At 42.0% G+C, this 21,675-nt stretch overlaps 2 protein-coding genes across 3 annotated transcripts in view; both read left to right on the top strand.

The window, feature by feature from the left end:
- Positions 1-21,675, top strand: part of LOC135199477 (leucine carboxyl methyltransferase 1-like) — a 344,037-nt gene that overhangs the window by 175,324 nt on the left and 147,038 nt on the right. The window lies entirely within an intron of this gene.
- The window catches only part of LOC135199472 (HEAT repeat-containing protein 6-like), a 138,267-nt gene that overhangs the window by 93,322 nt on the left and 23,270 nt on the right, over positions 1-21,675 (top strand). For both annotated transcript variants that reach the window (XM_064227562.1, XM_064227561.1), the window contains exons 12-13: positions 8,646-8,733; positions 9,950-10,056. In XM_064227562.1, the coding sequence (XP_064083632.1) occupies positions 8,646-8,733; positions 9,950-10,056 (195 nt within the window). The remainder of the gene's footprint in view (positions 1-8,645; positions 8,734-9,949; positions 10,057-21,675) is intronic.

Genomic DNA, 21,675 nt, shown 5'->3' with positions numbered 1-21,675 from the left:
TCTTGGCCAAGAATGAGAATCCGGCTAATCCTTGGCCTAGATCCTTTGAAGTTTTGGGTCTTTCTGAGTTAGTGGGTCATGAGCAAGAAAGAGTTCTCTGCCAGTGAGAGCATTGCGTTTTTATATGGAAAGAACAAGAGAGATCAGAGGGAATTCTGATGCTCTTTGGTGTTCAGTTAAAGACCCCAGTAGACCCATGACGAAGAACGCTCTAGCCTTCTTCATGAGAGAGTTGATTAGAGAAGCTCATATGTTGTGTCAAGAGCAGAGCTTTGGTATTTTGAAAGTGAAGGCTCATGAAGTCAGGGCAGTTGCGACTTCATTAGCTTTTAAAAAGAATTTAGCCCTCAAAGAAATTATTGAACACATATTGGAGAACTAATTCAATATTTGCGTCTCATTATCTTAGGGATATTCAGACAACCTTTGATAATTGTCAGACGCTAGGTCCATACGTGTCCTCTGGTACAGTATTGGGCAAAGGAGTTACTACCCCATAACCTTCTTTTAAGCTAGTTGATTTTATTAGGTGATGGTGTTTGTGTTTTTTTTTTGGTCGTCTGAGAAAAGTGTTCTGTACTTTTATCAGTCTTGTTAGTATTATCTTAGTGTGGTGTGTGTGTAGTTCAGGTAAATGATCTATTACTAGCTTGAATGCCGTGGCATAAGAGGGCTGTACGGTTCTGTCAACACATTGGTCACGTCCAGTTGTCAGTTCCAGTCTTAGCTTCTTCAACATACAGGACACTTCCTTGTTGAGAGCTCCTAAGGTTTAAGCAGGCTTAGAGGCAGGACCTATGAAGTCAGCTACCTTAGCAGGTAAGGAACCTAGAGTTTTAATAATATTTTAATAATATTTTTATACTCTAATAATGTTGCTGTCTTTGACCCACCTCCAAATGTGTCAATCAGCTATATATATACTTGCCAGGTAAGTGTCATACATTAAAATGAAGTTTTTATGTTAAAACAAAGTTTAATGTATACTTACCTGGCAGGTATATATAATTTAATGCCCACCCTCCTCCCCTCAGGAGACAGGGTTCAGAGAAAATCTGGCCCAATTGGGAACGGTTCCTAGCGCTAGCGCCATGGTAACGGGCTGGTGGTTGCCTGAACTACTAATAGGTTACTAGCGTTTGCCGCGAGTTTTGAAAATTTCTGCCAGGTGGAACAGAGAATATAGCTATATATATACCTGCCAGGTAAGTATACATTAAACTTTGTTTTAACATAAAAACTTCATTTTGAAGAAGAGGGCAGTGTTTAGCTCCTTCTTAACGAAATCTGTTTCGCCTCTTCAGAGATCCTCCCTTTTGTACGCGCCCCTCTCTAGTCACCTCTTTCCTCAGGAAATCGTGAAGGATATTTCGAGGACCTTATCAGAAAAGGCCACACAGGACCTGTTGGCCCAGTTGGCTAAAAGGCTTAAACCTGCTGTTCAGGTAACGAAGAAGGAGAAAGTTCCCTTCCAGCAGCCCTTTCAGGGAAGGTCCGCCCCTAGATCCTCTCTTAGAAGTAGACGATCTGAGAAGAGAGGAAGGTCTTCTCGAAGGCCGTTCGTCAAGAACCAATGAGACTGCTGTCCTCCAGACAAAAGTGGGTGCCAGGCTTCTAAACTTTTACAAAACTTGGGCACAGAAAGGTGCCGATGCCTGGTCCCTATCCATCCTAAAGAAAGGATACTTAATCCCCTTCAGGGAAAAACCTCCCTTGACTACAACTCCAAGGGAGTTGACAGCAAATTACAAGGACTCTGTCAAGAAACAAGCCCTTCTACATCTCGTGGAGCATATGCTTTACAAGGAAGCCATAGAGGAAGTAAAAGATCTCTCTTCTCAGGGGTTTTACAATCGCACTGTTCTTGGTTCCGAAAAGTTCAGGAGGTTGGAGGCCAGTTCTGGATGTGAGCGCCCTGAACGTGTTCGTAGCAAAGAGGAAGTTCACGATGGAGACGACATCCTCGGTTTTAGCAGCCCTTCGTCCAGGGGACTGGATGGTATCCCTGGACCTGCAGGATGCGTATTTCCATGTGCTAATACACCCGTCTTCCAGGAAATACCTCAGGTTTATGGCTCAAGGAAGAGTTTTTCAATTTTGGGCCCTATGCTTCGGACTCTCAACAGCCCCTCAAGTTTTCACAGGACTGATGAAAAATGTGGCGCAATGGCTTCATCTCGAAGGGATTCGAATATCCTTGTATCTAGACGATTGGCTGATACGAGCACAGTCGCGAGTCAGATGTCTGGAGGACTTAAATCTGACATTGAAGTTAACACAGTCCTTGGGACTGTTAGTAAACCTCGAGAAATCCCAGATGATTCCCCAGCAGAACATTGTTTATCTGGGGATTCGGATGGATTTTTGGGGTTTTCTTGTATTTCCATCACAGGAAAGACAGAACCGCTGCTTGGAAAAAGTAGCAACCTTCCTAGAGAAAGAACAATGTTCCGCGAGGGAATGGATGAGTCTTCTGGGGACCCTTTCCTCATTGGAACAGTTCATTTCTCTAGGAAGGCTTCACCTAAGGCCTTTACAGTTCTACCTAAGAGAACATTGGGATCAGAGGTCCCAAAATCTGTCCGATTCCTTCCAGATTTCGAAGAAAATAAAGGAGGATCTTCTTTGGTGGATGAATCCGTGCAGGCTCAACAAAGGAGTATCCCTTCACGTTCCGAACCCTCGGCTAGTGTTATATTCTGACGCCTCAGATTCGGGGTGGGGAGCCACTCTAGGGACGAGAGAAGTGTCAGGCACCTGGCGGGGAGAACAGGTGTCCTGGCACATCAATTTAAAGGAATTGACAGCGATTCACCTGTCTCTCATACACTTGAAGGCTCAGATCTCAGGTTCAGTCCTGCAGATCAATTCGGACAATACAACAGCCTTAGTTTACATCAGGAAGCAAGGAGGGACGCACTCGTTCTCCCTTTACAAAAAGGCAAAAGAATTACTGCTTTGGGCAAAAGAGAGAAAGATCACTCTCCTGACAAGATTCATTCAAGGAGAGAAAAATGTAAGAGCCGACCTTCTGAGCAGGAAGGACCAAGTACTGCCTACAGAATGGACCTTGCATCAAGAGATATGCAACAGACTATGGAACCTCTGGCTGGAAAATTACTGCTCCCCGATCGCCGACCCAAGGGCGGTTGCTGTGGACGGCCTTCTCCTCGATTGGTCCGGAATAGACGGATATGCTTTTCCACCGTCAAGATCGTATCAGAAGTGGTAAGAAAATTTGCAGCAGCAGAGGGAGCCAAACTGACCCTCATAGCCCCGTTCTGGCCAGCGCAAAACTGGTACACAGAGGTACTGGGATGGATAGTAGACTTTCCGAGATCTCTCCCAAACAGGAGCGATCTTCTCAAACAACCCCACTTCGACAGGTATCACAAAAACCTGCCCGCTCTCGTTCTGACTGCCTTCAGACTATCGAAGGACTTGTCAGAACGTGAGGTTTTTCTCGAGAGGTTGCGAAAGCTATCGCAAGAGCAAGGAGGCCATCTACTATTCGAGTCTACCAGTCGAAGTGGGATGTGTTTCGCAGATGGTGTAGAACTCAGAAAATATCCTCTTCCAGTACCTCTGTGACAGATATAGCTGATTTCCTCCTTTACTTGAAGGAAAAAGGTAATCTAGCAGTCGCTACGATTAAGGGCTATAAAAGTATGCTTTCGTCAAGTCTTCAGGCTTAGAGGCCTTAACATTTCAGAAGACAAAGATCTGCATGATCTGATTAGATCTTTCGAGACGTCGAAGACTAAAATCATTAGAGCACCAAGTTGGAACCTGTACGTGGTCCTAAAGTACTTGATGACCCCCAAATTTGAACCTCCACGTAAGGCTACGTTTAGAGATTTAACAAGGAAGTCGTTATTCCTGGTCGCGCTAGCCTCAGCAAAAAGGGTAAGCGAGCTACAAGCCTTAGAGCATAATGTTGGCTTCAGGAACGACTTGGCGTTTTGTTCCTTCAAACCACTGTTTCTGGCGAAGAATGAAAACCCTTCGAAACCTTGGCCTAGAACCTTCGAGGTAAAAGGACTTTCGTCTCTAGTGGGAACAGAACAAGAAAGGGCTCTTTGCCCAGTTAGAAGCCTTAAGTTCTACTTAGAGAGGAAGAACAAACTGAAGGGGAATAAGGATAGTTTATGGTGCTCAGTTAGAGATCCCAAAAGACAGATCTCAAAAAATGCTCAGGCGTTCTTCATCAAAGATGTAATCAAGGAAGCCAATTTAGCGTGTAAAGAAGAACAACTGGACCTCCTTAGAGTTAAAGCTCACGAGGTAAGAGCAGTCGCTACCTCTTTAGCATTCCACAAGAACTTGTCTATACAGAATCTCGTGGAGTCAACTTTTTGGAGATGCAATTCAGTCTTTGCATCTCATTACTTGAGAGACATTCAAGTGACGTATGATAAATGCTTTACTCTAGGAGCTTACGTATCTGCGGATTCGTTGCTGGGACAGGGAGCTGAACCCAATCCTTTTTAGTTTTATTATGTTAGGGTTTTTAATGGTTTTTGGTGCGTTTATTTGGTCGATTGAAAGAGGGTGCAGGAGTTGACCCCTTTCAAATCGTAGTTATAACATGTTAGTGTGGTCAGGTGGTCGGGATTGGTTGTTATGCTCCTTGTAGTGTCTTAGTTACCTAAAGCTCTATCATGTAAGAGGGTTAGCCCCCGTTGGTATGATACAGGTCAAGGTTCTGCCATGTAAGTGGGTCAGCCCCCATTGGTACGATCCAAGAAAAGGCTCTGCCATGTAAGCGGGTAAGCCCCCATTGGCATGATCCAAAAGGGTTATCAGTCGCAGGTCTCATCCTCTCTGAAACTCTGGTGGCAAGCAGACTCATAGACAGTATCAATGAAGTCTTCTTCCATATCAGGTAGGAACCAAGGTTGTTTTTTAATATACCTACAACGTATGTTGTTTTCCCGTTTTTATATTCATAAATATTTATTATGTAACTGTCTCTTGCCCTCCACCAAGGGTGTCAATCAGCTAAGTATATATCTGCCGGGGAAGTTGCATGTACAAAAATGATATTGTTAGTATACAATAAAGTTTTGTACATACTTACCCGGCAGATGTATACGATTAACCCTTAAACGCCGACTGGACGTATTTTACGTCGACATTTTTTGTCTCTCAGGTGCCGACTGGACGTATTTTACGTCGACATACAAAAGTTTTTTTAAAAATTCGCGGAAAAATACTTTTAGGCCTACCAGCCGAAAACTCTTGAATCACGCGCCTTGGGGGATGCTGGGAGTTCACGGATCAAGGTGTTGTTTTGTTTACAATCGTTACGCAGGCGCGCAAGCGCGAATTTCTTTCTCGCCGCACTAAAAAGTATCTGTGACACATCTCGGAAATTATTTCGTCACTTTGACATAATTTTTTTACCATTTTAAATTAGCCGTTACATGGACTATTATATATGAAAATGTGCGCATTTTTATGTAGAATACAACGAAAAAATACTCATGATTGTAGCTTTTATCAGTTTTGAGATATTTTCATATAAATAACGATAAGTGCCAAAATTTCAACCTTCGGTCAACTTTGACTCTACCGAAATGGTCGAAAAAGCAATTGTAAGCTAAAACTCTTATATTTTAGTAATATTCAATCATTTAACTTAATTTTGCAACTAATTGGAAGTCTCTAGCACAATATTTCGATTTATGGTGAATTTATGAAAAAACTTTTTCCTTACGTCCGCAAGGTAACTCTTCCGAAAATAATCATACATGCGATTGTGGTAATGTTTGCACCATTTTAAATTAGCCGTTACATAACGTTTTATGTATGAAAATGTGCGCAATTTCATGTATAATACAACTAAAAATAGTTGAAGGTTGTAGCTTTTCTCATTTTTGAAATATTTGCATATAAATCACGATAAATAGAAAAAAAACCACGTTCTGTCAAATTTGACTACCGAAATGGTCGAAAAACGCAATTGTAAGATAAAACTCTTACAGTCTAGTAATATTCAGTCATTTATCTTCATCGTGAAACTAATTCAAAGTCTCTAGCACAATATTTAAATTTATGGTGAATTTTTAAAAAAAACTTTCCTTCCCTCCGTGCGCGGATTCTCCGCCACAAATCTCCGAAATGCGTAAGTCCCATTCTCGGAATATTTGCTCCATTTCATATTAGGCATATCATAGAGTTTTATATATGAAAATGTGCGCAATTTCCATGTAGAATAAAACAAAAAATATTTGAAGGTTGTAGCTTTTCTTATTTCCGAAATAATTGATATAAAAAATATATATAAAAAAATTCGACATTCGGTCAACTTTAACTCGTCAGATATGGTCGAAAACTGCATTTGTAAGCTAATACTCTTACAGTATAGTAATATTCAATCATTTGTCTTCATTTTGAAAGAAATTGGAAGTCTCTAGGACAATATTTAGATTTATGGTGAATTTTTGAAAAAAAATATGTGTTTACGTCTGCGCGTTACGAATTCATGCATTATTTTGTGATAATATTTTCTCTGTGTTGCTTTTATCGTTTTACAATTTGTTATATACCAAAATGATCGCAATTTAGTGTAAATTACATCGAAAAAAAAAGTAACTTGTTACCTTCAACCGTTTTGCGCACAGCGCGATTTGAATACAATTATATATGAAATTTCGTTTTTGTGCTATCATATATCGCATTATTTATATATGATAATGATAATTTTTTTCATTTCTGATGGTTGCATACTAAACTTCAGGCAATGACAAAAAAAGGAGCCAAAAATGAACTCTCTTACTCTTCAAAACTAAGCGCGCTATGATTTTTTGAAAAAAATATTTTTTCCGCTCCCGCGCTCACTCTGAAACGTCTCCGGCACACGGGAGACATTTTTTTTTTTACCGCTTCGGCGTTTAAGGGTTAATGGCCCGCCCAGCCTCCCCTCAGGAGACAGGTGGAAGAGAAAAATCTGATTAGAAAACGGGAATGGTTCCTAGTCCCGCCACCCAGCGGCGGGAGTGGGCTGGTCACCTGACCTACCTGTCGCGTGTGCCGCGAGTTTTGAATTCTGTCGGGACGTCAGAGACTATAGCTAAGTATATATCTGCCGGGTAAGTATGTACAAAACTTTATTGTATACTAACAATATCATTTCAAATAGCAAAACATTACCAGGTAGCAGGAGTGCTCTTTTCTGCCAGAGTGCATATTTTGTTCCTCAATCTGCTCGATAGCAGACATATCATTTGGTGGCCTTAATTTTCCCATTTTTTCCTTGTACTGTCTCAGTTAATATTTTTAAAACGTTGTGTATTTTCTTTGTAATGTAGTGATTAATTTGTCTCAATTGTACTATAAGTAAAAATTACAAGTAAATAATATAAGGAAAACTTGAGGTAGAATTGTAAAGGCAAATGAACGATTTGCAAAGACAGGAGGGAGAGGTTAATAACCCTTTAAGAGCTGGGCTTAAAAACATATGCAGCACCTCAGGCTGGGGAAACTTTGAGGTTGGCCATTTAAGAAAAAACACAACAATAGAAAGAGGAAGATATACAAATGCAATGATGTAAGAAAAAGAATGTTAAAAAATTCTCCCTACCTTCCACAAGAAGTTAAAAAGACTATTTACACCCCCTTGTGGGGCCTCTTTTACAAAATCGTACCTTTTACCAAGTTATACATGTTTTATCTAATAATTTTATTTTGTGAAATTATAATTACAACTCACACAATATCAAAACTAATTACAGCTCACACAATATCATAACTAATTACAGCTCACACAATATCAAAACTAATTACAGCTCACACAATATCAAAACTAATTACAGCTCACACAATATCAAAACAGATAAGAACTAAAATCAGTAACAAATTCTGAGTATAATTGTAAAATATTTACGAAAATTTAGAGATCGAACATGCTATAACTTTTTTGGATTCTACATGTTTTTTCTGATATTTCTTTGACTTCATTGCAAAATTGCAATTATAATTGACATCAAATAATAAAACATAAGAACTCAAACCAACAGCAACCCATGGGTTTATTTATGAGCAAAAAAATAAAGACATTTTGGAAGGAAGAGAAACACAACATGCCCCCCTTGAAGTCAAGATCACAACTAACTCCTGAACTACCTACAATCTCATTCTGAGTCAGTCTCAAAGTTGCCATGAGTGAATATATGGGCAATCGAAGTATTGGAACCGCTTTCCCACCGGGTTCCTCCAAATCAATGGCATGCAGTATTGATCCTCAACATGGGTGAATCCATCCACCACCCAAAACCTGTTATTGCAACTTATATGAGGGTATCCGTCCATTAGGGTCAATTTCAGAGGTTATGTTTAGATGGTGGCAATGAAAGAAATCAGGTGGCTTTGGACAACCAAGGAGAAATGTCTACATGAAATTTGCTATACCTATCTTGAATATTGCCTTTGGTTTCACCTTGGGTAACAGGGATTACAAAATACTAAGGTTGAAAGGCCATTTTGTAAGCAGTCTTGTGTTAAATTGCATGGGTTTATTATAAGATCAACCATGGTTTTACAAATCCCTTTCAGGTGGTCTTGGCAGAAACAAAAACCTATGTATATATAAGTGTTTTGTATATGAAGTAAACATTTTAATTATTCTTTATTCTATGTTATAGGGGCCATTGCAAGCTTTATTACAGATGGCAGGAGCAACTCAAAAGGCTTCTGCAAATGATGGTGAGGAAAGATTTCAGAAAAAAATGGGTAAGTTACTGAATCTTTACCAGCTAGTGAAAATGGTGATGAGTATTAGGAAATTAATTACTAACCATTCAAACAATATCATGTAGTATGTAAATTAGTATTTAGTTTTTTTATTTCATACTTTCAGTTAAGGAATAATATTTATAGTTTAGTGTCATAAAACAATAGGTTCATAAGCTTAGTTGATTTGTCCTGTGAAAAGCTTATATTGAGGCAAAGATATGATCTCTATGAATACCTCTTTTCTCTTTTTTAAATTAATGATAAAAGAAAGAACCTTAATTTGGAATTATCTGAATGCCTTTATTTTGCTTTGAATATTTCACCGGATTATTAGACTTCCACTCTTAGTGTAAGGGGTTACTGAAATACTTGCATGGCACCCTGGTGATGAAGTTAGATTTTTGCAGTGTTCCTTTGGCCATCAGCTTCATTGTTCATTGTTTTTTGTCTTTTTCATCTGTTCCCTTTGTCTCTGTCTGTAAAAACTATCCAACCTCCCTTACCTTGCACCAATTTTCCTCTTCAAAGATAAAAAATAAGAGATAAGAGATGAAGTAAATGAGATAACAAAAATAATTATGGTAAGAGAATAAAACTGTAAGTTATGTAGCTTTAAGGCAATTTTTTGAAGTGCAGTAATCTGAATTCCCAAAACACTGTATAGCCTTAAAGAAGCAGTTTACTATGGGTCATATAGGACAGCTCACCTGGTTATGATTATAGACAAGAAATTAAGTGTGATTTGGAGACATTAAACCTTTTTGAATTATTGGTTACCTAAACAAAAACCCTTTTAATTATGATTTGTTAGGTTATGAAGAGCAGTTTAAGATAGAATGCAATTTGACCCACTGGGAGAATGAAATTTGTAAACGACACCTTGGAGATGAAGGAAAGAAATGTAGACGGTAAAATCACAGGCAAAAGCTCGAGTAGAACAGGCAGGAAATAGTGGTGGATGTGATAATCTAAAACATGTTGGATATAATGAATAAGTTACTAAATCATAGTGACGGAAGAGGTGAGGGGCACCTCAACACTCCTTTTTCATTGTGGTTGCAAGGGAGCTGCTTTGTAGTGTTTACATTGATATATCCAACATTGGGAATTGGCATGTAGATGAGAAGATGACAGAACTTGAAGCAGGTTTTTAATTCTACTTTGTTTTTCAATTGTAAACTACACTTTTTTCATAGTTTCTCGTGTCTTTAAGAAAACAATGCAAACTGGAGACATCGAGAGAATGACGTTCCAAGGAGTCAAGAGCAAGTTAAACAAATAGTTGCTATGGCAACTGTCTTATCACATCTGAGCTCCTCTGTAAGTCATAATGTTATTTTAATCATTTCAGAATACAATTTGAACTTTTATTAATCTATTTTTTTTATTTCCTTTGTGAAATGGCAGTTGTACCAAGCTGAAGGAAAAAATTTGTCCTGTTATGCAGTCATTAACAGCTTTCTATGTTTTCTTTAATTTTGATTAGTATAACTTTTAAGAGCATAAAGTAGTTGATCTTACTCTTTTCATTTCCTTTCTCTTTTCAAGAGCATAATATCACATACATTTATGAGGGTTTCTCATAATTTGTACTGTTTTATGTGTTTACATTGGTACATACAGTAATACCTCTTTTGCTAGTGCCTTTCCACAATCTGAGATTACAGAATTGTTCCGACATGTAATACTAACCCTCGGTCCTTTAGCAATAGGAATGTACTTACGGCGTAGCTGGAATTACGGCCGTTGAATCTTGAACAAGGTGGTTAGGCAGTAACTATTATGAGGCAGGCTAGCCTGCCCGGATGTAAACACACCACTTTGCTTTCGGCCGTCTTCCGATGAAGACTTGTGTTTGTGAGCTCCGGCTGACTGGTCGTTGAACTTTTTTCCCAGTGGGATCCTTTTTGGCTTTTTTGTTTTAAATAATTATACATATTCGGTGTTTGATATTAATACTAAACAAAGGTTTGTCCTTGTTTTTCAATTAACCCTCTTACGCCGGAGCGGTAAATAAAAAATTGTCTCCCGTATGCCGGAGGGGTTTCGGAGTGAGCGCGGAAGCGGAAAAAATATTTTTTTCAAAAAATCACACCGCGCTTAGTTTTCAAGATTAAGAGTTCATTTTTGGCTCCATTTTTTGTCATTGCCTGAAGTTTAGTATGCAACCATCAGAAATGAAAAAAATTATCATTATCATATATAAATAATGCGATATATGATAGCGCAAAAACAAAATTTCATATATAATTGTATTCAAATCGCGCTGTGCGCAAAACGGTTAAAGGTAACAAGTTACTTTTTTTTCGTTGTAATGTACACTAAATTGCAATCATTTTGGTATATAACACATTGTAAAACGATAAAAGCAACACAGAGAAAATATTATCACAAAATAATGCATTTGGAATTCGTCAAACGCGCGGACGTAAACAAATATTTTTTTCAAAAATTCACCATAAATCTAAATATTGTCCTAGAGACTTCCAATTTCTTTCAAAATGAAGACAAATGATTGAATATTACTATACTGTAAGAGTATTAGCTTACAATTACAGTTTTCGACCATATCTGACGAGTTAAAGTTGACCGAATGTCGAATTTTTTTATATATATATTATTTATATGCAATTATTTCGGAAATAAGAAAAGCTACAACCTTCAAATATTTTTTGTTTTATTCTACATGAAATTGCGCACATTTTCATATATAAAACTCTATGAAATGCCTAATATGAAACGTAGCAAATATTCAGAGAATGGGACGTACGCATTTCGGAGATTTTTGGGCTGAGAATCCGCGCGCGGAGGGAAGGAAAGATTTTTTTTTAAATTCACCATAAATCTAAATATTTTGCTAGAGACTTCGAATTTGTTTCAAGATGAAGATAAATGACTGAATATTACTAGACTGTAGAGTTTAGCTTACAATTGCGTTTTTCGACCATTTCGGTAGAGTCAAAGTTGACCGAATGTGGTTTTTTTCTATTTATTGTGATTTATATGCAAATATTTCAAAAATGAGAAAAGCTACAACCTTAAATTATTTTTTGTTGTATTCTACATGAATTTGCGCACATTTTTATATATAAAACTTTATGTAACGGCTAATTTAAAATGGTGCAAACATTACCACAATCGCACGTATGATTTTTTCGGAAGTTACCGCGCGGACGTAAAGAAAATGTTATTTTTTTCATAAATTCACCATAAATCGAAATATTGTGCTAGAGACTTCCAATTTGTTGCAAAATGAAGGTAAATGCTTGAATATTACTAGAATATAAGCGTTTTAGCTTAGAAATGCGCTTTTCAACCATTTCGGTAGAGTCAAAGTTGACCAAAGTTGAAATTTTGGCAATTATCGTTATTTATATGAAAATATCTCAAAACTGATAAAAGCTACAACCATGGGTTGTTTTTAGTTTTATTGTGCATGAAATTGCACACATTTCCATATATAAAACTTTATATAACGGCTAATTTTAAAATGGTGCAAACATTACCACAATCGCATGTATGATTTTTTTCGGAAGAGTTACCGCGCGGACGTAAGGAAAAAGTTTTTTCATAAATTCACCATAAATCGAAATATTGTGCTAGAGACTTCCAATTAGTTGCAAAATTAAGGTAAATGATTGAATATTACTAAAATATAAGAGTTTTAGCTTACAATTGCGTTTTTCGACCATTTCGGTAGAGTCAAAGTTGACCGAAGGTTGAAAGTTTGGCAATTATCGTTATTTATATGAAAATATCTCAAAACTGATAAAAGCTACAATCATGAGTATTTTATTGTTCTATTCTACATAAAAATGCGCACATTTTCATATATAATACTTCATGTAACAGCTAATTTACAATGGTACAAAAATTATGTCAGTGACGAAATAATTTCCGAGATGTGTCACAGATACTTTTTAGTGCGGCGAGAAAGAAATTCGCGCTTGCGCGCCTGCGTAACGATTGTAAACAAAACAACACCTTGATCCGTGAACTCCCAGCATCCCCCAAGGCGCGTGATTCAAAAGTTTTAGGCTGGTAGGCCTATAAGTATTTTTCCGCAAATTTTAAAAAAAACTTTTGTAAGTCGACGTAAAATACGTCCAGTCGGCACACGGGAGACAAAAAATGTCGATGTAAAATACGTCCAGTCGGCGTAAGAGGGTTAATATACAAACCCACTTTGTGATAGCCTTTGTAACCGCCCCTCTACTTGTGTTAAGAGTCGGCGGCTAAGGTATGCCAACATATTATGTATTTACATTCTTTCGCCCTTTAACAGTGGCTCAGACCTGCATGAGGATGAGATATGTATTTAACGTGAGGATGAGACATGTATTTAACGTAAGTGATATTGATCCTGTAACGGGACATGTATTCATCCGGAAATTACGCTTACCCTTGGGAATTACCGAGGGAACTTCAAAGGTTTGTCTGTGTTTTGTTGTTATGGTAATTTCTCTTCTCCTTCCTTTCACTTAGTATCGGAAGAAGGTAGAAGGATGGGCGTACGGTGTTGATGTTGGAGGATCTCCTCTCACTTCGGAGGGCGGTGCCCTTGGATGCGCGAGGAGTATCCTCATTACTTTAATTTTTTTCCTTATTTTACAGACTAGTAGTGATTGTTTTCAGCAGTATTGGTTGGATGCTCTTTGTATTGGTTGTCCTAACCTTGGAATTGTACCTATGACTCGTAGCATGTTGCGTACTGATCCTCGAGTGTGTGTACTGATCCCCTGCTGATAATCATATTCATTACAACTACTACCCGGGAGTAATGTCACTGGACAAAGCTGTCGTGCTGCCCTGTGAGGTTTTTCTACTCCTGATGGTAGCAGTCTGGCAGAATTCGGAGGAACCGAAGAGGAAGAGAGCTCGTCAAATGTCGTCATCCTCCTCTTCAAGATCATCATATCTTCTTGCCTCCTCCCCTTCGACTTTTAGGCTCTGCCGTAAAAGAGAAGGTGGTCTTCCCCCCTAAGAAGTCTCGTCATGGGACTTCTAAGGGTCTGTCTTGCTCTGGTGAGACAGGTGGGTCTTTCGCTGGCCCTCCCGTTCTTCCAGGAACGGGGCCCGTCTCTCCTCCCTCGGGGAGGAAGCTGACGGGGACCATGAAGCTTGTGAGCGTTAGTGAGTGTACGGTCACCTACGGGTGACCGTGCAGCCAGGGTCCAGACTGCTGAGTTCGCTCACCGTGTCAGGACCCAGGCACAGAGTGGAAGATGGTAGGAGTTGCTCGGCTCTCGCCGGACCGGCGATCGCTCTCGCAGCGATCGTCCGGTGCCCAGGGTTGACGTGACGTTCCCACGGGTCCATGCTCGCAGAGACCGTTGGAGGCGGGCCATCCAGCCCTCTTTTAATTAATCCTTTTCTTTCAGAGAGGTTTCGGCCTCAACGAGGACTTGGAAAAGTCGGAGGACAGTATTGGCTGTCGCCTGTCAGGTACATGCTCAGGCCCACCCAGATGACGCCGACCAGTCTGGGGGGTGGCAGACGCTTCACCTGCCAGGTAAGAGTTTCATAGCCCTCCTGTCGGTTGTCCTGAGGAAACTGGCGAGGAAGAAGAGGAAGGAGTTGCTGTCGTCTTCTGCTGCCTCTTCCCCTTCGACTTCCGAGGCCCCCCCAGCCAAAGAAGAAGAAGGTAGCCTCCTCCCCCCCTAAGAAGTCTTGCTCAGAGACTTCTAAGGGTCTGTCCCACTCCGGTGGGACAGTTGGGGCTTCCGCTGGTCCTCCTGTTCCTTCGGGAACGGGGCCTGTCTCTCCTTCTGCAAGGAAGAAGAAGATGGGGACCGGAGGGGTACCGGCTAACACCGGTATCTCCTCTCCTGGCGCCAGAGGTTCTGCCTCGGCGCCAGGGACCGCCTCAGTTGCTCGTTCGCGAGAGGTACCGAGTGTACGGTCGCCCGTGGGTGACTGCAGCCAGGGTCCAGGCAGCCGATCCTGCTCACTACCAGGACCCAGGCACGGAGCAGAAGATTGGTGGCAGTTGCTCAGGCGACTCCCGCCAGGCCAGCGATTGCTCTCGTGGCGATCTGCCGGTTCCTAGGGTTGACGTGACGTTCCCACCAGACCGTTCATGTAGCGAGGCTGGGAAGAGGTTCCCCCCTGGCCACCGGGTCCAGCCTCACCTGGGAGCGTCGAGAGGACGGTGCTCGCTCGGGAGCAGCTCCCCTGATGCGCGAGACCAACACTACTGTCCTTGGTCCAGCGCTTCTCCAGAAGTAGACCGCTGGTCCAGACCTGCAGCTCGACCGCCACCGTGGTTGGTGATCACCTGCAGTCCTCCCAGCCTACCGGTTACGCTGGTAGGCAGGGGAGGAGCGCTCGTAGCAGCTCTCATGATGCAAGAGACCGACGCTCTGTCCTTGGTCCAGCGTTTCTCCGCAAGAAGACCGCTGGTCCAGACCTGCAGCTCGATTGCCACCATGGGTTGGTGAGTGCCTACAGTCCTCCCAGCCTACTGGTTCTGCTAATAGGCAGGGTAGGAGCGTCAGGTCTTCCTCGCCTGTCCCTTCAACCTCCTCAGGCTACACCGGGAGGAACGAGGCGAACAGGAGTGACTGTGATGAATGCACTTCTTACGGTCCGGCCACGAGCCTGGTTCAGTCTTGTGACCAACAGATCATCGCTCCAAGTGGTTGGAGGAGATAGTGGGGGGGCTAGCGAGGACAAATGACGCTTCCCAGACTCTCGGAAGTGACCATCACTGCCATTCACGTGATGGTCCCGCTGGACCATGCACACAGAGACCGGGGTGGGCTCCCCCTTTGTTCCTCTTGAGAGGTTTCGACCTCGACGAGGACTGGGACGCGTCGGAGAACCGTATTGGCTCGCTCCTGTCGGGTGCTCACTCAGCCCAACCCAAACAACGGTCACGGTGGCGGCAGACGTTTAACCTACAGTACAAGTTCGTAACACTCCTCGGGAAAACGTTTTCTCCAGTCGGTAATGTTTTCCTAGACTCCAAGCGGCCGGTGATGGCTGCCCGTACTCGCTTCTCCGACTGCTAGTGCTGCTGGGAAGGCGAGCGAGTGTCCAATCTTCCTCCCCCATTCCCTCTCTCCCTATGGCTGAGACGGGAAGGGGAGGGATCCTGCAGAGCGTTCTCCGTAGGATTCCACGTCGGGGACTACATTCCTGGAGAGACCTTCAGGTCCTACCGGACGTAAGTCCCCGTCGTTGAGGAAGGATCTTGCCCTATCCTCGATTTCTACGGGAATCGGGAGGACCACCACCCGATGATCGTCTGATGAATTCAGTGGGGCTTTTGCTGAGGGCTTAGAATTCTTCGGAGTTTCTGGTCTTCTACGATATGAAAACACTTGGGCAAAACCACGGTCCAGAGTGGGCAAGACAAGAATCCCAGATAATTGTTACTGCGATAATCGGGAATCTCGCCAAATGCTCAAATTCCTGGAGTTTCTAGCGTTCGAGAGAAGTACTGCTGCTGAAGGAAGAATATCTTGGGAGGGGCTCAGCCTGGATGGACCTGATGGTCCTTCGCCTCAGTAGGCAGCCAACCCCGGGAGAGAGAAGAACGGGTGGGAACATCCAGTTCGGCTTGAACTATCGTCTTCAGTATCCTGTTATCACCGTAGAAGTATTCCTTCGGGAAAACTTCACCTTCGCTCTCTTCATTAGAGAATGAAGGGAGGTCGGCTTCCAGTCCTTATTTTTGTTCCTTGAATGGAAGAGAATTTAGGATGGAGGTCTATGTACAGGAACCTACAAATATGCTACATATATTGCCCTCGCGACATGCTTCTGTTATCAGTTGAATTGTCTGAGGTGTAGGCACATACCTTAGTTAACTCTACGGGTTGTGACCGAGACGAATAGTACCTTTGTAATTGAACTGGAACTCGGGACTGCCCTGCAACCTCCCAGGAGTTACTAGTTTTGATTTTGAGATACTTGTGGTGTTGTTACAAACAAAACCACAGCGTTTGCATTCAACGAAATCCATTTCGATTAAATGCAAATGCTCGAGCGTATTTTTTTTTTTGCGCTCGATGGTTCTAGCCAAACGCATTCCTTCTGGGAATGGATTACCTGGCAACTCAGGATGACGAGTGAGCGGTGTATGGGCTGCCTGCCAGCCCTGCCTGCCGCTGCTGCAGCCCAGTACCAGCTGGCTCTCCGAGATAGTACGGTCAGATTTTGTCTCTCTCCTCTGCGATGATTGACTACCGAAACGAATCTCTGCCAGGCAATCACAGGCTTAGGTCTCTGGTTGCCTGGAATTCTCGCTACGTGGATGACCATCTCTACTGCATAGCCTTTGACGTTGTGAGAATTTTCAGACAGAGATATCTCACTAGACTCGCTATCATCTTTCTGTTTACCGGACAGTAACAGAAGTCTGTAGCCTAGTCTCCCGCTGCGATGACGCGGAATGATTTCATCAGACATCTGAGTTTGTCTTTTAAATATATCTCGTATTCGTAGGTGTGCAATTGTTCATTGTCCACCCCGAATTGTAGATGTATAACGGAAGACATCGCCTGTTCCCCGCCCTGCCAGCTCTACTTCCAAGTATATAGATGCCCTCCCTGATTCAACCCATGAGAAGTGGTTCTTCAGGCAGTACAATACCTGTGTTTTCATTACTGAAAAGCGTTCCGCTTTCATTGCAACTCCGACTTCTCACCGAACAGCAATGAAGTAGCGGTTTAGTGTTTTCAGTCCTCTGTAAATAACAGGGATTAAGCCGTCTTCGCAGGTTGGTGCCATTGGCGGGACTTTCTACATTCAGAATCTTGATAGTTAACTTCTCTCAATTCAGCTGTGAAGACGTAGGTGTGCATTCACCTATCACCTTCGTCTTCAACAGTACTTAGTATTGTTTTTCCTTAGTTGAGATTCAACTATTATGAGAACTTCTGTCTTGCCATCAGGGACCTCGGTCTCTAGAAGGCAATTGACTTTCATCTGTCGGGCACATGCCTTGAGAGAATCATCATCTCGCCTTCCAGCATCGGTGGCAACTGATAGGCGATTTGTATGATCTCTCGGCATAACCCCTCAAAAGGAGAAGGTCACTTGACTACGCCTTGGAAGCATGGACAGCTCTCCTCACAGCACAACCGAACACAGTCAGTCGGCAGCTGTTGAACCGTCCAAGACCATCACGAGCTACACTGTGGAATTTGTATCGGTTGATCCAGGTCAGTCATTATAATGCTTTGTCCTACTGGCGTGTTCCGGTACCCATAAGTATCGACACCCACCATGGAGTGTCGGGTCTTTATCCGTTGCGGAGACGACGAGACCGTGAGAGACTTCGCCGCAGTGGGATACGAGACTGGCAAGGCGAAACTTCGGTTTTGCAGGTGGGGGATACGAGACCGCAAGAGACTTCGCTGCAGTGTGTGGATCCGAGACCGCGAAAGAGACTTCGGAGCAGGATGGATGACCAGTAGTGGGTACTGGACATCACTCCGAAGAATATGTCGGACAGGAAGATGGATTGGTCATTGCGACCACAGTAGGGCTTCAATAATCGCGGGGGATAGGGCCCAGAACCCCCCGTGATAAGTAAATACCCGTGTTATCCTGGTACCCCCCCTAAAAATTGCTTTAAACTGCCTACTTTAATATTTAACCCACCCAAGACCACTATTTCAATGTTTATAACTGCCTACTTTAGTTCAAGCACCAAATATGTTTTCAACTATCACCTCAAACTAAATTCAAGACAGTTTCAAAGTTATTCTTTCCTATCTTCAATTTCTCCTTCATCAGATCAGCAAACAAAAGTATATTACCTAACAATTCCTTTCTATTTTCATGATTTGGCTGCTGCACCAAACTAAAAGTACATAGTATATTTATTTTGTGAATGAACATATTTATGATAAAAAACATGATTTACTGTAAAGATTACAGTACCCAACTATAATATTAATGTATAAACAGCAATAAAAATCTGTTTTTGTCTTTTGTTTACGTTTAGAATCAGCTGATGGACTTTTATTACCGAAAGAATTATTTTGGAAAACAATTTAGTTGCTAAAAGAAATGAATTTATTAATGGAATTATTATTATTTTTAACTTTGTACATAATAGTTTATGATATTATGATACAGTAATTCATATTTCATTGAGAGAGAGAAGAGAGAGAGAGAGAGAGACGAGAGAGAGAGAGAGAGAGAGAGAGAGAGAGAGAGAGAGCGCAGCTTGGGATGAGAGTAACTGTTGAATAGCTTGAGAGAGCAGCTTGGGACAAGAGTAGTTACCAGCTTAGCTCTAGGATAACATAATGAAATTTTATTTTAAATATTTTTATGGTGATAAGAAATGAAGAATGGATATTGATAAGATATTCTCTTGTATACTGTAATAATGTGATAATCACTGAGTCAACTTTAAAAGTTGTATTGGAGCACAGTTTCGTAAATCACAGAAAGAATAAAAATATGGCAACATTTGTACCAACAAATGTCTGGGACCATTTTGTTCTTTTATTACAATAATAATAGATCAGTATTATAGTTTTTTCTGTGATATGAGAGAGAGAGAGAGAGAGAGAGAGAGAGAGAGAGAGAGAGAGATTTTGCTATTTACGTTCACAGTATTTGAAAATTTGTAAATGAGTGTATCCTAAAAATGCATTTAGTCATGAAAAGAAGAAGAAAACAGTAACTGGTGAATCTTTCTCTATGATAAAATTTGCGATTTTGTTAATTTTCCGGGATATAGGTAGTATTTGGGCTCCACAAAAAAGTAAGTAAAGTGATTTGTGCAGAATTTTAGAGATACTTGCGTAAACGAACGAGGACTAGGTTTGGTGACGTCACGGTGGTCTACATACTTTTTCGTTGAATGAATATACATTTATGATAAAAAAAATAGTTACTGTACTGCTTAGAGTACCATACTACTGTAATATTACTGTAATCACATCAAAATATAGTAATCATTGCATGCTGTAAACATGTAAAGTGTATTTTTGTCTTTTGAAAAATGCATTCCTCAAGGAATTATTCCTTGAAGAGGCTTTTTATTATGAAGATATGCCAATAATATATAAGATATGCATTTTATTATGAATATATGACAATAATATATAAGGTAAAAATGGGTTTATTACGTTTACGCTTCGTCGCCAATCGCAAATAACAATACGATAATCTATGGCAATTATCGTTTGTATGACTGCAGTGTTCAGAGAAGTGATTATTCGTTATACCAAAACAATAATGAAGTTCGAATTGAAAAATTATGTTGTTCGATACGTAATACAAAACCCTCGGTTCCTTTAACAATAGGAAGGTAACTAGCGGCAGCTGGGACGGTCGTAAGCTTCGAACAAGGGAGAACGGTAGTTAACTGCTTGTCCGATCGTGCGCGCACCCGCGCGCCCGAGAGGTGAAGAATCACTTTCTTTTTGCTTTTCGGCCGCGGGTGGTGAAGGACGTGTTCGTCATCGCTCTCTGCCCAGCTTCATCGTCGTATGCTTTGTTTATATTGTGTTTTTCTACTAATGGTTGGTTTGACTTGAAAATGAAACTGTAAGTACACTGTTTTCACTTTTCATTACTTAATTATGAATCAACATGGATGCTATCGCCGTAGAGACGGCGATTTCCGCTCTTTTCATGAATTGAACCCTTGAATTATGTCTCGGTGCCGAGGGCGGGCGCACTCGCGCCGAGTCATGTATTTTGGGCGAAAGTGTGTAATTGAAAGATGTAAGTACTCTTTTTTCATTATATTTTTGCCCTGTGCGTTCGTTGCCGAGAGCTTGATTGCGCTCGGCAAGAGCCTCTTATTTTGTATGAATAGAATGCAATGAAAGTGGATTTGCAATGCAGTTTTCTTTTAATTTTCATTTATTAATTGCATCAAATTTAATTTTGGATCAATTCCGCTCTTACCCGGGAATTAATCCTTACGATTTATTGCTGTGAAAGTGAAAATAGCAAGTGCAGTATTGTTCATTTTCATATATATTTATGATAGCATCATATTATTATGGATCAAGTTTCCGCTCTTACCGGGAATTGATTTTTCCCTCTTTAAGTTCTATGAAGTGAATCGCAAGTGCAGTATTCTGTTTCATTTTCATATTACTTTTCACTGCTGTGCGGGGTAGGGGAAGCGAAGGTCTGCCGGGAAGTCGTCGGAAAGCTCTCCCGCGACTCCCTTGGTATCCGATTCTTCGTCTTCTTTCCTGCCCCCCCACCCGCTCAGCTTCCTCGTATATTTTGTTTTTGGGGTCTTCCTTCCGTTCGTGGGGTGGGGCATGTCTCCCCCCCCGTGCGTGAGGGAACCCCTCTTACTAATCGTCTGTGCTACCGCAGGTGCTACAGCCGGTGGGAGACGACCTTGGACAGGTATGGACCACTGCGGCTGGGCAGGGCGTGCAGAGCCATCCCGATAATGCTGGCAGAGTCTAGCGAGGTCTGGGGCGGTGACCTTGGAGTGGTCTCCACTACAAACCTTCACGGCCGCTTATGCTGCTTACCCCCCGCTGGTCTTACACTCCCCATGCTGTGTCGGGTGACGCCGTCTGCCGCTTCTAGGGCCGGTCGCCGCCGTACCGAGGAGGGGTATGCCGCCGCCGCCTGTGTTTTCTTCGTGTTGCCTGCACCAGACTTCCGCTGTTACCAGCAGCTCGCCCCTGGACCGGCCGCCAGTACCACGCTGGCTGCCGATGATTCTACGAGGCGATGCTGGGCCTGCCGTACCTGTCGCTGATGTGGTTCCCGCTACTGGCTTGGCTGTCCCTTCTGTGTTTACCGCTGCCGCTGTTCCTGCGCTCCTGAGCTGGTTGCTGTTCCTGTCGCTCCTGGGTTTCCTGCGCCTGTCCTGCCCTGATGCCTGTCCATGCCCATGGTGTGTCTTCCCCAGTCCCAGGTCCTTCCGGACAGGTGCAGTACGGGCCGTGTTGCTTCGGCAATAGGCCCGACTCCGGCCTGGATGGAGGACCT

The sequence above is a fragment of the Macrobrachium nipponense genome, chromosome 25 (assembly GCF_015104395.2).
Source record: "Macrobrachium nipponense isolate FS-2020 chromosome 25, ASM1510439v2, whole genome shotgun sequence".
NCBI classification, from domain to species: domain Eukaryota; kingdom Metazoa; phylum Arthropoda; class Malacostraca; order Decapoda; family Palaemonidae; genus Macrobrachium; species Macrobrachium nipponense.
The sequence above is the reverse complement of the archived record's forward strand: the minus strand, read 5'-3'. Positions and strand labels throughout refer to the sequence as shown.